Genomic DNA, 17,195 nt, shown 5'->3' on the forward strand with positions numbered 1-17,195 from the left:
GAGGCCCCCAGACCCCTGCCCTGGGCTCCCTGTATGTCTCTACCTCCCAGCCGCCACTTTCTGTTGCAGTCACTTTTTATTTTGCTCCCATGTTAAGCCTTGAACTTCTTTTTTTTTTTTTTTAATTTTTTTTTTCAACGTTTATTTATTTTTGGGACAGAGAGAGACAGAGTATGAACGGGGGAGGGGCAGAGAGAGAGGGAGACACAGAATCGGAAACAGGCTCCAGGCTCTGAGCCATCAGCCCAGAGCCCGACGCGGGGCTCGAACTCACGGACCGCGAGATCGTGACCTGGCTGAAGTCGGACGCTTAACTGACTGCGCCACCCAGGCGCCCCAAGCCTTGAACTTCTTAAAGGCAGTGAGGGTGTCTTGTTTCCATTGGCAAATGGACACTCAGTACAAGTTTCTGGAAAGAATTGTATTGCATTTGTTCTACTTGGAAAGACTTCTTACTTAGCATCTTACTTCTTCCTCTTCCTGGATATGAGGTCTTCAGTATCTTAACACTCCTCTGAGTGAGAGCCTATTTGCACATTTCTAAAATGAAGATAACTTCACCCCCCACAAGGGGCTATTGTGAGAATTAGGTGAGATAGCAATGTTCTATAACACTATTACAGGGATTGCGGACTACAGCCCTGATGCCCATTTTTGTATGGCAAAGAATGTTTTTTACATTTTCAAATGCTTTTAAAAAATCAAAAGAAGAAAAATATTTTTGACACTTGAAACTGAAATGAAAATTAAATTTCAGTGTCTGTATATAAAGTTTTATTTAAATTTGAATTTATAGAGCTGTGTTCATTCATTTCCCATTGTCTATTACTGCTTTTGCATTGCAGCAGCAGAGTTGAGGAGTTTCGACAGAGATACCAAGGCTTGTCAAGCCTCAAATGTTTACATCTGACCCCTTAGAGAAGAATGTTTGCTGACCCCTACCTTATTCAAATAGTAGGAAAATGCATGTGATTCGCAAGCTCCTCCGTGCACCACAGAGAATGTTTTCAGGGGAAAGTTTCTGTCTTTGAACTTTTAGAGGCTCCTCATGGGTCCGGCAGAATGATCTGTTAATGGTGAGGCAAAGCCACAGAGGAACTGTTTCAGTTTTCTGAAAAGGAGGATGTTCCAGTAAGAGTTTGGTGGACTGTTTGAAAAGACAGTGAACTTCTCACTGCTGGGGGTGTTATAGGGTAAATTGACCCCCATTTTTCATGGGTTGCTAAAGAATAGCATGTCTCACTCTTGGCCCTATTGACATCTTGGGCTGGATCATTCTCTGCGGTGGGGGCTGGCCTGTGCGTTGTGTGATAGCATCCCTGGCCTTTAGCCCCTAAAAGCCAGTAGCATCCTCCTCCCCAGTTGCAGCAACTGAAAATGTGTCCTTATGTTTAATAATTCTTGGAGCCTGTCTTTAAGAAAACACATTCTAGAATTACAGAATGTTATGTTATGAATCCATTTTGTCTTAGGGAAGAAGAATTTAGAAAAGTTTGGCTGTTTAAGATGAATATGAAAATCTCATAAAGTAACATATGACCCCCATGGGTATGAATATTGGTAGTCAGCTGTTAGAAATGTGCCTTACAAACATGGTTTCAGAGATTCTCACAGCCTCCTTCTGCAGGTAGGCCCCCTTTCCTAGATGAGACTAAACAAAGAGGTTGGACAAAGGATAACATGTTGAGGACAGAAATGAAATTCCCTTCTCTGAAATAAGGTGGAGACGGAAACTCAGAAGTGAACATTCCCAGAATTACTGACGGACTTGATTCGACCTTGAGATTCTATTCCTGTGGGTTTGGATGAGGAACATGTTGCTGCTTATTCTCCCACCTTAGGGCAGATCCACCAGAAAACAAGACACTAGCAGTGGAGCTAAAGAAAAGGTTGCAGTTTCCCTCTAGTCTTTAGACTTTATTGATCTCTGGGTGTTTGTGTATATACCTGCCCACTGCCCTCACCCCAATGCCCATGTTGGAATGTGACCCCTATTTACTGCACATCGCCCATTGTTTGCCTCTGTCCTGCTGCCCCTACAGAGCTCTGTTCCTACCTACCCTATGTTGGAGCCCTGCCACAGCCTCCCTCTGCAGAAGCCTGGACTGGAGGTGAACAGGCCTACCTGTAACCCATCAGTGAGGCACAGATTTACAACACCTTGGTCCATTTTATGTGGTGAACTGGAGTGTTCCCTTTAGTTGTTTTGGTTAACCCGAAGCAAAAGCTTTCACTTAATGAGTGCTGCCCTTTGCCAGGTCCAGTACAAGCGCTTGGATATTTCCAGAAGGCAAGAATGAAAATACCATCCAGTGTCCCTAACCTGATGTGTGTTGGAAGCTTGACTCCTGACTTCCACTTAGTCTTTAATGTTTTCTCTTTCTTAGTATGAAATACATAGAACATAGGGGATAAGTAGGGGATAATATAATTTGCACCCATGTTCCTATGCATATCTCCACATCTTGCTCTATCTGATTTAAATTCTTTTTGAAAGAAATGAATTATTACAAATAAAATCAAAGCCACTTGTATGACGCTTCCTGACGTCTTTCCTATCTCGCCCTCCCCTGGGTGGGGTAGCTGCTGTCCTCAGTTTGGTGTTACCACTACGTTGTGTGTTTTTATATTCCTGCTTGATGTATGTCAATAACTTCACATTATCTTTATATTAAACTTTATGTACAAAAATGGAGTCATCAATCATGCTTTAAACATTTTTTTTTTTTTTTGCAAGATTCATGCTGCAGAGTGCTCTGTCTCCAGTCTGAGTTTGGAATGTTGCTTAAATAGATTTCTGAACTTACCTAAAAACAATAGTCATCCCTAGGTTGATTTATAATTTTCTCTTGCAGTCTTACATGGATGTTAAAGAAACTGTTTGGAGATGTAACCCTGGGGATAAATGTAGCTCTAATTCTTCATTCTAATGCTGTTGCATGTTTGTTTGTTTGTTTGTTTGTTTGGTAGTGGGAGAATTTTGATGGACGTTTAGTTAGTCTTTAGGTCCTGCTGTTACAACCGTGCTGCAGTGAACGTGTGAGCATTCCTGCACACATTGACTGGAGCACCCATAGGAAAGTTTCCATAGGAATATACTCACCGTGTAGGCAAGGATGTATCCACAGTCATCTCTACTAGAGTTTTCCAAGTTGTGCTCCGTGGTGTCTGTGCCAGCTTCCACTACACCTGTGTGAGGGAGTTGGCTGCTCTGGGTCCTTGACTTGATACAGTCCTTTCTTGCACATGACAAACTGAAACTGTTTGCTAATTTGAAGGGTCTGAACTAATATCTCACTGTGGCTCCTAATACTTTTTTGCGATTAAATACTGTGCAATATTGAACAAGGTTCAAATTTACTTTTTGCTTTATTTTCCCAGATCTGAAAAGAGCAGTTTAAATATTAGATTAGTGTGGGTTTTTATGGCTTTCGTATTTGCAAAACTTCTCATGCATAATCCCGGTAGTTCTTTCATGGTGAGGCTGCGCTGTATTGCTTTGACAGCTGCTTTCAGGTCTCTCTCTTTCTGGGGCTTCCCTTCCTCCTTCCTCCCAATTTCTGATTCTCCTCACCAGTGCAGATTGCTCCTAATGCTAGCCTTGCCGATACTGCAGTCCCTCCCTCTGTCGGCTTCTGTAGGCTCTTCCTCCTCCTGCATTTGGATCCCCATCACTGCAGGGTGAAGTTTCCTATAATTAATGTCGACACTGCACAAGTGCTATTGAGCGCCGTGATGATGTCAGTAGGGCTGGAAGACATAGTGAAGCTAACTTGAAGGGGTAAGTGGATAGAACTGGGTATGGTTGAGTTTTAGTCGCGTGGGTGGTTAAAGGTTATGTGATAACAGAGAGGAAGATGGCAAGAGAGACTTTCTAATTTTTTTAAAATTTTTTAGAGTTTATTTATTTTGAGAGAAAGAGAGAGCACAAGTGGGGGAGGAGCAGAGAGAGAGAGAATCCCGCACTGTCAACACAGAGCCCAATGTGGGGCTCAAACTCATGAACCGTGAGATCATGACCTGAGACGAAATCAAGAGTCAGATGTTTAACCAACTGAGCCACTCAGGTGCCCTGAGACTTTCTAATTTTTAAGTATAAAAAGGAAACATAATTATATTAATCTTTATTTACATTTTTAATGTATCCTTGCCAAAGTAGAGAAATACATACTTTTGATTAGTTGTTTTTTTTCTTGGTACAGAATACTCTATATCCTGCAGTATGTTGTAGTTTTGTTTTTTAATTAACAGAGTATATTGAAACAAACTTCATAGCCTGGGAATTTGATGAGGATATAAAAATCTATATACTTGAATATACATGTTTCTTGAAAAGTTAAGTTGGCGGTGGTGATTTGTGGAGCCTAAAAACTATTTGGCTGTCCCCTACCCCTGGTCCACTTGATAATTCTTCAGTCACAATGACCATTTTAATGGAAATGTACGGTCTTTAGAAGAACCTAGAATGTGTATTATTTCAATCTTACTGGACAGGACAAGTGGGATTTGTTTCTTCTACTCCAGTTATCAAAAAGATTAACCCTTTGCCCTCTACATTCTAATTGTAACTGTTCGGAAACAAAGGGGTTGTTTGTACAAGATAGCTGAAAAATCGAGGCTTTATGCCAAGTGGAATGTTTCTCGGTTGAAGGAGGTAGCAATCATTGCACACATTTTTTTCTTGTGTTGCAGGCGTCTGTAGAGGCTTCTGGTGAAATCGCATTATGCAAGACTGGATTTCCTGAAGATGTTTACAGTGCAGTCTTATCGCAGGATGTGCATGAAGGACAGCCTCTTCTCAATGGTACTATCTTAAAAGATATATTTGTACATACAGTGTCTATGCTCTTGAAACAAATTAGCCATTAAAAAGTCTCTAAATCATCTCTACTGTATAACAAGTATGAATTTTTCACAATCACTATAATGAGACTGTAGGGACTTTATTTTAGGATTACAGAAGAGCTTATGAATCTCTTATGTACATAATTGGAAGGCTCCTAATCTCTTGAAAACTTCAGAATTCTTCCATTTTTAATTTATGGTAGAAACCATTATGCAATTAATTTTTAGGTTTTTCTGCACACATTTTACTTATGTTGAAGAATACTATTTGCCAAACGTGATTCTAATAGAGATTCTTTACAGCAAAAAAATCCACTTAATATTTTGAGTTAAAGAAATACATTGTTTGTAGAAATTACTGGATAGCTAATTTAGTTGTTAACATGTGAATTTCAAATATAGACACATCTCCTATTTAAATGTGGATCAAGTTCATTGTACTTATCATGACAGTAAGTCTAGATAAAATCCGAAATAAAACTTTGAGTATCATAAACAAACTTGAAAGCCCCCCTCTTTTTTTTAATCTCTAATTGAAAGCAAATACAATTTTGGTTAGTAGTATTTTCATGGACTTATTTATCATTACATAAAATGTCATTGAAATGTGAAAGCAAAAAGAATTGATTAGTAAGTTGTATTTGAATTGTAATTCCCCACAAATCGTGCATATCTCTAAGGCTGTTTTAGAGAGCTCTTTTTAGAAAATCCGTGCAACCTCAGCTAATTAATTTACATAGGGCTGTACCACACAGCCTTAATTGAAGTGTCTCTGCAGCACTGACAAACCTTAGTGGTGTAATACTTAAGAATACCATAGACAGAGGACTTTGAAATGTAAATGGCCTCTGAGCTACTAAGGTTCTTTAGTGCAGATTATCATTTTATTTTCATTTCTATTCTAATGTGATTTGCTCATACCTATGTGATCTTTCTGAAGTTGATTTTTTTTTAAAGACGTCTTTCTGTTCTTGCCTTATTACCTGGTATTTTAATGAGTAAATGTTAAATTAGTCTGTCTCAACACCGAATTGCTCATCTAATGGGTAATGGTTGACATGTTAGAGGCTTAAGTCAAATCATAATTTTACTCACTATGAGTCTTGGAGTTCTTCCACACATTTGTCATTTTCTTTAAATCTTTGAATTGTTATGTGGTATCCTAGGACCTACGGGACCTGTAAATATTATTTGAATACTGAAAACAAAATGTGTTGATCACGCTTCTCTGGAATAATTCAGCCAGAGAATAAATACCAGTGGAATTTGCTGAATTTTTGCAATTTATTTCTGAGATTCATTTTTAAATGGATAATTCTTTCTATTTGTCTCTTTTCCTTAAAGCTTGCTGAAATTTGCTAGTTACAAATCAACACACAGTCTGTCGTTAGAAACCACTGATGTAAGATGAAGTACATTGGCACGTTGAATGGTTTTAAAAATGAAAGCCTGTTTTCTAATTATTAGATAATGCTGGTGAGGGTAGAAATTGGGCACAGTTGCCTGCCAGGGTCTTGTTAGTATAGCCTAGAAACTGGCTAGAGTTATGTGAAAGATTGAAACTGCTTTTGACTTTGTGCTCTAGCCATCACTGAGACAAGCGTGTATCATGGTCTCTGATAGAACTTCTATGCGTCGGTATGCCCAACTGTTAGCGTTGTTACCTCTTAGCCTTTTTTAAGAAACTGTTTCTCTCGTGCCATACCATTACCTTTTTCCTTGTCACTCATAATTAATGCTAAAGGACACCAGTATCTGAAAGCTTAAAACAAAGTTCAAGATATTGATTAGTAGAAAGAATGTTTTTGGGTGAGGAAGAAAATTGACACAGGCTTTTGTGAAATATCCACTTTTTTTTTTTTTTTTTTAACAAAAGCGTTGTCACCAGTGAAGTTTCCTTTGGAGAATTGTTATTTAGAAGAATTCTACATTTTTACCTTTTCTATCTTTTTGGAGGTTTTAGTGGGATAATGATGGAAAGGTGCATCTATACACTGAACCTGAATACCGTGCCATGGCTATGTTCATGAATTCTGTGCGCTGAAGTTTACTTACCTTACATTTACTAAATCTGAAAGGGATCTATTGCTCGGCCAACCAGAGTGATCCTTTTTGCCAGGTTTTGTGATTTATGATGTTTAAGGAAAAAAGCAATAGTCCATAAGATGCATGTAAACAGTTTTCTAAGGCATTTGCCTCCTGGCCAGTTCTACCATATTAAAGTTTACTTTAGAGTCTGAAAGCTTACGGAAATCTTAACTCCTGACTCTTGATGCCTCCTTTGATTTCTTATTGATGACATTTGGGGAGAGGGGAGCAATATGTAGAGTATGGTTTCATAGGATACATCCCTGACACACCAGACCTTGTACAAAAGTTTGACATTTTGGTGTAGAGGTGTCAAATGCTGATTATTTTTCAAACAATGAAACAACATAATCTTTGTGAAAGTGCTTGGAAAACATGAAGCATTAGACGGAGATATAAGGTGGTATTAGTCACGTTAGTGAAGCTATGTAGAAGAAACACGAAAATGTAAAAGCTGGGCTGTAGTGTGGAGAGCATTCTCTTCTCCCCATCTGCCTTTTGGGTTTTTGTTGTTGTTGTTGTTGTTGTTGTTTTGCTGTTGTGATGAACTTTATAGAAAGATTGCACCCAATGAACTAGTTGTTTCCCTCTAGTTTCTCTCCCGGTTGTCATTGATATGTTTTCTATAAAATCATGAAGAAGACAGATGTATTTTGTGATGAACCTTTACATTTCATGTTATACCCTGTTGACTATTTCCACTCTTTTGAAGATGGTTCAGTATTTAAAAAATGACCATATAGGCCTTTGTTCTATTTTGCTAGCAAAACCAGATTTTCCTTAACTGTGCCTCTATTTTTGCACTTACAGGTTGTTTCCAATTTTTCTCTCTTACATATAGTGCTGCTATGGAGATTCTTTTTTAGAGAACTTTGATTTTTCTTTAGGGATATTTTTTAGTGGGATTTATGCTCAAAAGTAGGATTACGAGGCCAAAGGGAATGTACACTATTGACTTTTTTTTTATTTTTACATTTTTGTAGGACTCTTCCTTCCAAGGCTAAAAGTATGTTAGTTCTTTGCTACATCCTCATGACCATTTAATTTTATAATATTTTTCATATTTCTGTTTCCCCTCAAGTGAAAAACATTCCTTTTTTATCCTGTGGTATTCTCTGTGTTTGCCTTTGTAAATTAGGATCAATTTTAAAATGTTGAGGGACTCATTTTTACCTTGCATTTTCCTGTTCCATTTTAAAAGCATTTATTATCAACCTCCCTCATTTTACAGATAAGCAAATTGGAGCTCAGAGAGATTATAGGCTTTTCCTATGATTATACAGCTCTTTAGATGGTTAGCTGGAGATCTGGAATTAGAACCCAGGTTTCCTGATTCCTAATTTAATTCTGATGATGGCGATGATTAACAAACAAAACAAAACATTATGGTATATAACCCAGGAAACAATGAGAGCTAACGACAGCTCCCCTAACTGGCCAGGTGTCTTGTGACAAGTTTATCTTAGACCTGGTCTTCTTTATTTCCACTCGCCTCTGTGACTTATGTGTTACTAGACATATTTGGGAATTGGTGACTATAAGGCAAACAAAGCCCCCATAATTAAAAAATACACTTCAGTTATCGTCACCATTGGTATTTTGCACACACCTGTTTACGAGCAGAAAAATTTAGGGCTTTGGAAAATAATATTTAGTCTTTAATATTTAACTTCTCCTCCGCTGAACTAGAAAAATCTCTGGTGGTATCACATTACCCGGAAATAAAATAACTGCAATCATAAATTTTCATTTTGTCCCCAGCAGAGTATCTGACACTATGAAATAACCACCCCATGACATTGCAGAGAGGAAGCAGGCTGTTTTTAGTATGGATGTCAAGAGTGATTTTCCTGTGTGTTGTGCATCGGTGGTCTGCATGCTTCGACATTTCACTAAGTAAACTCCTCCAACTCTGGTCAACATAAATAGCAACCTGCAATTACCGAGAATATTTTCAGTAATCCATTTATACTCACCAACTCTGGGCAGGACATGATGATTATTTTCAAGTGGAGGGAATTTGATTTAGATTAGTTTACTTACTGATTGAGGCTTGTCTGCATTAACATGCTCTGAGGAAGCTGTAATGTATGGTATCTTTAGATAACGGTACTAAAATACTTTTTATTAGTTTAGCAGGGCTTTACAACTGCACGACTTTTTTAATAACGTGAGTATTTTTGTATGATATGTGTTACTGAATGGGGAAGCCATCTTTATTTCAAGTAGTTTGCTGTGTTTGAGGCTTGTGTTGAATTGTTATGAAAACCTTGGCACTGTTTTAATTTTTTTTTTTAATTTTGATACATATTTTTTTGTTATTGAATGTGAAGATGTTTTTAAATATTTGAAAGGTAGGCTTATAAATATCTTATTTATAAAGTGGACCAGTCCCTTGAACTTAGATTTCCAATGGTTGTGGGAAAAGGCACTAAGTACTGAGATTGTTCTCTGGGATATTATGATAAACTCCGAGGAGCTACAGATGAATTGCAGCCACGTAGATTGTTAGGGGTGGGGACCTTGTTTTAATACCATGTGGCAGTAATAAGATCAACGTAAGAACTAAGAAATTCCATCCTTGTCTTCATCATATCATTTGGACTTTATTTAATACTTGGAATTTTTAATATCCCTTTTGATGTATTTTAGATCCATCTTAATGTTATGCTGCAAACCAAGATAAGCCAGTTTGGGTGGTCACTTTTTGTTTTTTTTTTTAAATCCTTTACAGTTATTTATAATCTTCAGTAATTTAGAGTAGCTGAGGCCTACTGTCTCAAACTTGCAACTAGGACTGTGTTAAAGAAAGTAAGTCACAGTTCACACATGCAAACACGCTGGCAAGCAGACACCCAAATGGTTTAAAATCTGTCGTCCTAAGAGCAGAGAGCCCCTTTCTCACTGTCCTTTTAGGCTCTTGAGTAAGCATCTAGAGAAGAGTAGAAAATACACACGAGAAATAAGTAAAATTTACTGTGTGTTAGATGGTGTAAATGCTATGGAGAAAAATAATGCAGAGAAGGGAAATAGGGAGAATGTGTGGTTCTGCAGTTTAAATAGGATACTTAAGGGGAGGCATCACTGCATAGGAGATAGTTGAGTAAGAACTGCTGTTGGAGATGCTCCTAGAATTATAGCTATCTGGGAAAGAGCATTCAAACTAGCGCAAACATCAAGTGCAAAGGCCCTGAGGCAGGAGTGTTTTTAGAATGTTGGCGGAGCAGCGAGGAGCCTGTTGTGATCTGTTTGTGGAGAGAGGAAAGGACTGAGCAGTAGAAGGTGAGGTCAAAGGAGGTTAGACCAGGTATGGGTCACATTGGGTAGGGCCTTGTTGACCACTGTAAGGACTTTGGCTTTGACTACAAGGATATAAAAACCTATTGGCTTTTAGCCCAGGAAAGACATGATCTGACTGACAAAATAGCATCATTCTGGCTGTTGTGTTGAGAAAAAACAAAGGGGATAGGTGGGAACAAGAAGACCACTTAGGAGACTAGTAATAATGTCAGTGAGAGAAGATGGTGTCTTGGACCAATGGGGTAGCACTGGAGTTAGGAGAAGGGGTCGGATTCTGAATATTTTTTTAAAATTTTTTATGTTTAATTTTTCAAAAATGTTTATTTTTGAGAGAGAGAGAGGGAGAGAAAGAGCATGAGCAGAGGAGGGACAGAGAGAGAGAGGGAGACAGAATCTGAAGCAGGCTTCAGGCTCTGAGCTGTCAGCACAGAGCCCAATGCGGGGCTCAGACTCACAGACTGTTGAGGTCATGACCTGAGCCAAAGTCAGATGTTTAACCAACTGAGCCACCCAGGCGCCCCCTGAATACTTTTTTTTAAATGTGTTTTTATTTATTATTTTGAGAGTGAGAGTGAAAGAGCACATGCGAGCAAGGGAACGGACAGAGAGAGAGGAGAGACAGAATCCTGAACAGGCTCCATGGAGCTCAGTGCAGGGCTCCATTCCATGGCCTGAGCTGAAATCAAGAGTCAAACACTTAACTGACTGAGCCACCCAGTGTCCCTTGGATTCTGAATATTTTTAAAAATAATTTATTGGTGTGAAATTAATATAAACTAAAATTAGCCATTTTATTTATTTTTATTTTACTTTATTTATTTGTTTATTTATTAATTAATTTATTTATTTTTACATGTATTTATTTTTGAGAGATAGAGACAGAGACAGAGCGTGAGCAGGGGAGGGGCAGAGAGAGAGGGAGACACAGAATCAGAAGCAGGTTCCAGGCTCCGAACTGTCAGCACAGAGCCCGACGCGGGGCTAGAACCCACGAACTGCGAGATCATGACCTGAGCCGAAGTCAGATGCTCAACCAACTGAGCTACCCAGGCGCCCCTAAAATTAGCCATTTTAAAGCGAATCATTTAATGGAACTCAATACATTACAATGTTTTGCAGCCACCACCTGTGTCTAGTTCCAAATCATTTTCATCACTCCAAAGTAAAACCCCTTATCCATGAAGCATTTTCTCCCAACAACTTCCTCCCTGACCCAGTTCCTTAAATCTTTTGTTATCTGGCTTTTTTCACGTAGTGTAATGTTTTGGAGGTTCATCCACAACACAGCATGTGTCAGTAGGACTTCCTTATTATGGCCAAATAGTACTCCCTTATATGTATGTATGTATGTATGTACATGTATGATTTACAGTCTGTCTCTAAACTATGTAACTATTTACTCATTCATTAGTTGGGCTTTCGGGGTGTTTTCACCTCTTGGCTATTGTGATTAGAGCTAGTGTGAACATGTGTATATGTATGGGGTTTTTTTTATTTGTTTGTTTTTTTTTTTTTTTTAGTAAGTACCTGTTTTCAGTTCTTTGGGGTATATACCTGGGAGTGGAATTGAAGGGTTATATGGTAATTCTGTGTTTAACTTTTTGGGGAACTGCCAAACTATTTTGCATAGCACCTGCACCATTTTGCATGGCCACTAGCAAATACACAAGGATTCTGGGTTTTGTACATCCTTACCCAAACTTCTTATTTTCCATTTGTTTCGACTGTAGCCATCCTAGTGGGTGTGAAGCGGTACCTCTTTCTGGTTTTGATTTGCATTTCCCTAAGGACTGCTGATGTTGAGCTCCTTTTCGTGGGTATCATTTGGGTGTGTTCTTTGGAGGAATGTCTATTCAAGTCCTTTGCCCATTTTTAAATTGGATTGTTTTCTGTCTTTGAGTTGTCAGAGTTCTTTATATATTCTGGATACTAGACCCTCAATAGATACACGATTTGCAAGTATTTTCTCCCATTCTCTAGGTTTTTTCACTTTCTTGATAATGTCCTTTTATGCACAGAAGTGTTTAACTTTGATGAAGTCCATTTTTTTTTTCTCTTGTTGCTCTTGCTTTTTGTGTCATATCTTAAGAATCCACTGCAATATCCAAGGTCATAAAGATTTGCTCCAGTGTTTTCTTCTAAGATTTTTATGGTCTTAGCTCTTATGTTCATGTCATTGACCCATTTTGCGTTAATTTTTGTACGTGGTGTGAGATTAGAAGTCCTAGTTCATTTGGATCTCTTTTGACAGTAGAGCTGGCGAGAGTTGATGGCTTGGGTGAGTGGTGGGGAAACAGAGTCAAGGATGACTCCGTGATATTTTGTCTGAACCCTGGGAAGGATGTTAGCCACTGTGATGGGGAAGATCAGGAATTTGGTTTGAATCTGTGGAGATGAATGTCAGAGATGTCAGGGGGGTATTCAGATGTAGGTTTGGGGTTCAGTGGAGTTAGCTAGGCTGCAGCATGGGGAATCCTAAGTGTGTAAACGGTAAGTAGAGCCAAGAGCCAGGCTGAACTCACTAAGGATCCCCGTGTGAGGAGGAGAAAACCAAGGAAAGTAAAGAAATGGTTTCATATCAAGAATTTGAGCACTCCAGTGTTAGGAAGTCAGGATGAAGAGGCAGAGTGGAGACTGAGAAAGAGTGACCAGGGAGGTAGGATAAAAATCAGGGAGGTGTGGTGTCATGTGAGGCATGTGAGGAAATGTTTTAAAGGGAGGGCTTGATCATCTGCGTCTGATGCTACTGTGAAGGATCAACTTGGATGAGGACTGAGAATTCACCATTGGTTCTGCAACATGGAGTAACTGGGGTCTTGAATTTGGGCGTGGTCAACAGTCAGGTGGAGGCAGGATGGTGGATACAGATTGAGTTTTCCCTTAAAAGGAAGAAGAGAAGTTGGGTGGTGGTTGGAGGAAAAAGCAGGGTCAACCGAGGATATTCTTTTTACAGAAGGGAGTGACAGGTTTGCAAAGGGACAGCACAGACTCCAGTAGTGAGGGGAATGGCGATGGTGCAGAAGAGAGGAGCTAATTGCTAGGACAATGTCACGGAGCAGACGAGAGAAATGAGATCAAGTGGGACTTAGAAACCTGTGTTGATGACGAGCTCCACAGATGTTTTTATGTACCTGCATTTGGGAACCACTCTAACACATTCTGTTGAGTCACTCCTAAAATGGTTTAAAATCCTTCATTTCAGCTTGATGATTTCATGTCAGCAGAAGGCTTGCTCTACAGAAATGGCAGATAGGATAAAAATGAAACCCTTGTGGTGTTCGATGATGTAAACAGTGTTTTCATTGCTGTAGCATCCTTGACAGATGGTTATCCAGTTTCTGCAAGAATACCACTGCTGCTCCCTCCCCCCCACATGAGGAGGAGATCACTCCCTTACAAAGTCTGCTCTGTCTTTGGAGAGCTCTAACTGTTAAAAAGTGGTTTCTTAAAAAGTTTAACTGGAGCATATGTTCCTAAAATTTTTACCCACTGGTGCCTGTCTCATCTTTTGGCATCATACAGACCAGCAAGTGTATTCTCTTATGCTCCCAGGTCATTTATTTCATCATTTTTTTTCATTCAATGAGTATTTTTGCACGTTTGTCATCTATCAGGCCCTTTTCAAGGATCAAGCAGCAGTGGTCAACAAGACAGGAGAAATCCGAACTTAACACATAGAGATGCTTCACGTATCTAAACACAATCACCTTGGTTCCTTAGATCTTCTCTGCCACAGGCTGAACATCAGATGGTTTCCTCAGTGGTGCTCAAGCATCCTGGTCTACTTGTTCTTTTCAATAGAGGAAACTGAACTCAGATCTTCCGTGCCCTGCCCTGTCTTCCTGCCTTTGATGTGGATGCGGCCCTTCCAGTGCAGCCCAAGGTGGCCTTGGCATTGTTTCCCGCTGCATCATTCTGTTGGCCCCTGTTAAGCCTGTGGTTAACTAAAACTCGGGGGTGTTTTTCAGATGAACTGCTTACCATCTTGCACTTGTAAAAATTGATTTTTGCACTCAAATGTTAGACCTATAAGTTGATTCTTTTTTCAAAAAGGCCCTCGTTTCAACATCATCTGGAGACCCCACTGGCAACCCAAACACATAGTAGCCTCAGAAATCAATGCCAGTACTTACTTTAAATCCTCATCTGAACAAAGGGTGTACAATAACATCTACAAGTTTTTAGGTGACATATGCTGCCAGATCGTTGGAGTAAACCGTACCCCCCGCCCCCACACACACTTTAAATTGTTAAATGACCAAAAAGTGGTTGATGAGTTTCAGCCTACAGCAACTTCAAGAGACATGTTAAGACTATAGTTCAGTTCATGGCCTATAATTTTCTTAAATAAGATTTCTTAACATCAGGCAGTGGAGAAAAGACCTATTGCAGATGTATGAAGGTATAAATAACAAGGGATTTAGATCATCCCAGTTACTGCTTCAGATTCCTGCAGAAAAATGAATTTCATTAACTTTAACAAAAAAGTAAAAAATCATCTGTTTTCAAGAATGCATATATCTCTTAAAGCATATCTAAGTTGTTACAAAGTCTCTACTTCACCTTGAGAATTTTTATGTCAGTAAATGATTGTCCCCTAAACTTCTAGAACATAGAACAAAGGTGAATCCATTATGATGAATCCATCACATTTTCAAACTGAGGATTTTGTTTGTTTTTGTTTTTTGTTTTTGGTAGGGGAGGCCTTCAATAACTTTATATTTTGAATCCTGTCTCTGCAGGAATTTCAAGTTTGCTTCTTTAATTGTTCCTTGTTGAATCTTTCATAGATCACTCTGGTTGGGATTTGCCCACTTGTAAGGGAAAGTCACTGTCACCTTGACCTATTCTTTCTTCTTCAGTGTGGATGAGGTTCGTTTCATGGGTACTTTACTGTCGTTCTGGAAAAAAATTTCTTTTAGTCTTTTTTTTTCCCAAGTGGAATCATGATTGATGCTAATATTCAATATCTGAGCTGTACCAAGAATGAAATTGAGGGGAGCCTGGGTGCTTCAGTTGGTTGAGCGTCTGACTTCAGCTCAGGTCATGATTTCACAGTTTGTGAGTTCAAGCCCCACATCGGGCTCTCTGCTGTCAGGGCAGAGCCCACTTTGGAGACTCTGTTCCCTTCTCTCTCTCTCCCTCTCTCTCTGCCCCTCCCCCCACTCATGCTCTGTCTCTCAAAACTAAATAAATATTAAAAAAGAAAAAGAATGAAATTGAGAATGCCAGCCACTTTTGAAGATGTGTGTCCTGGGGCGCCTGGGTGGCGCAGTCGGTTATGCGTCCGACTTCAGCCAGGTCACGATCTCGCGGTCCGTGAGTTCGAGCCCCGCGTCGGGCTCTGGGCTGATGGCTCAGAGCCTGGAGCCTGTTTCCGATTCTGTGTCTCCCTCTCTCTCTGCCCCTCCCCCGTTCATGCTCTGTCTCTCTCTGTCCCAAAAATAAATAAAAAACGTTGAAAAAAAAATTAAAAAAAAAAAAAAAATGTGTGTCCTTACACCTGGACATACATGCCCGGTGCCTCCCTGTAGGAGCAGATCATACTTTAGGACAGTGCATCATTTCAACTCATTTTGAGATTTCCGGTAGTATGAGGGAGTATCCTTTTAACAATTGAACTCATCAGATTTTAATCATGTTGCCTATTAAATTGACTGTGACATGCTTCTGTCCTATTTATATGCTTTTATCGTTTCCAATTTAACTTTTGTTCCTAGTGTCTATATTCAAAGGTACAGGAAATAACTCTTCCAGAGTGCTCTTGTTTTAACTTTTTTTTTTAAAGCCAGTATCCTTGGTTTTCAGATTTTGGGGTGCTTGAGAGTTGCCCTGAGGGGAGCTTGTTGAAGTACAGATTCCTGAGACCTACCCCAGACTTTAAGGTCTCAGTCCTAAGAACATGCATTGCTACAAGTGAACTCCAGGTGATTCTATAAAGGTGGTTTTCACCAAACTTACACAATTGGGTTTAGTATGTATTTCCATGACAGAAACACAGATCAGATGGATTTTTAGAGATCGTATACTTTGGAAGTGGTCCATTACCTCTTCTTTCTTGTTCGTTTGCTTTGTTTTGTTTATATAGAAGCATACTTTCTGTCTTTTATTACCTGCATTTAGAATAAACATTGATTGGGGTGCCTGGCTGGCTTGGTCAGTTAAGCATCCAGCTCTTGATTTCGGCTCAGGTCATGATCTTGCAGTTTCCGAGTACGAGCCCACTGACAGCGCAGAACCTGCTTGGGATTCTTGTCTTTCTATCCCTCTCTGTCTGCTCCTCCCCCCCCCCCTCAAAATAAATAAACTTAAAAAAATAAAATGGACATTGATGAAACCTTTGTTTTATGTTAATGATTGATCAGAATATATCTTTATACACTATTATTACATTTTTGTTTGTTTTTAAACATCTTAACATTTATTTCACCAGATGCTCAAGTAAGGAGACTAGTAAATTCTAATATAAGTGTGAATAAATGGAGTAAAATTCTGTACTTATCTGGTTAAAAAAATTATGGAAAAGAAAATGGCTCATAAGTTCTACTTTCAGGTAATTCCTAGCGCTGAAATCTCCTTCTTTCTCTCTCCTTCAATTACTGATATTATGATTTAACAAAGGTCATTCCTTTCTGAGGGGAAGCACCAATATACTGCATTTGATTTTCCTCTGACATCAACTAGCCTTCCTAATGTTCTCCTTTTACATTGGCATTTGACTTTGTTTTGCAGTTTGTTGAATTCCATTTTAAAATGCTACAAATAAGGGCCAGTGCATTATTACTTGGTCTTTTATTTCAGAAACCCACTTTTTTTTTGTTTAAAATTTTTTAATGTTTATTTATATTTGAAAGAGAGAGAGAGACAAAGCGCAAGTCGGGAAGGGACAGAGAGAGGGAGACACAGAATCTGAAACAGGCTCCAGGCTCCGAGCTGTCAGCACAGAACCCGACGCGGGGCTC

The 17,195-nt window shown here is 39.2% G+C and overlaps 1 protein-coding gene across 1 annotated transcript in view; it reads left to right on the plus strand.

The window, feature by feature from the left end:
- The window catches only part of CDH2 (cadherin 2), a 214,340-nt gene that overhangs the window by 23,537 nt on the left and 173,608 nt on the right, over positions 1 to 17,195 (plus strand). Inside the window, exon 2 of the mRNA XM_030336771.1 lies at positions 4,693 to 4,804. Within this exon, the coding sequence (XP_030192631.1) occupies positions 4,693 to 4,804 (112 nt within the window). The remainder of the gene's footprint in view (positions 1 to 4,692; positions 4,805 to 17,195) is intronic.

The sequence above is a fragment of the Lynx canadensis genome, chromosome D3 (assembly GCF_007474595.2).
Source record: "Lynx canadensis isolate LIC74 chromosome D3, mLynCan4.pri.v2, whole genome shotgun sequence".
Classification (NCBI taxonomy): Eukaryota; Metazoa; Chordata; class Mammalia; order Carnivora; family Felidae; genus Lynx; species Lynx canadensis.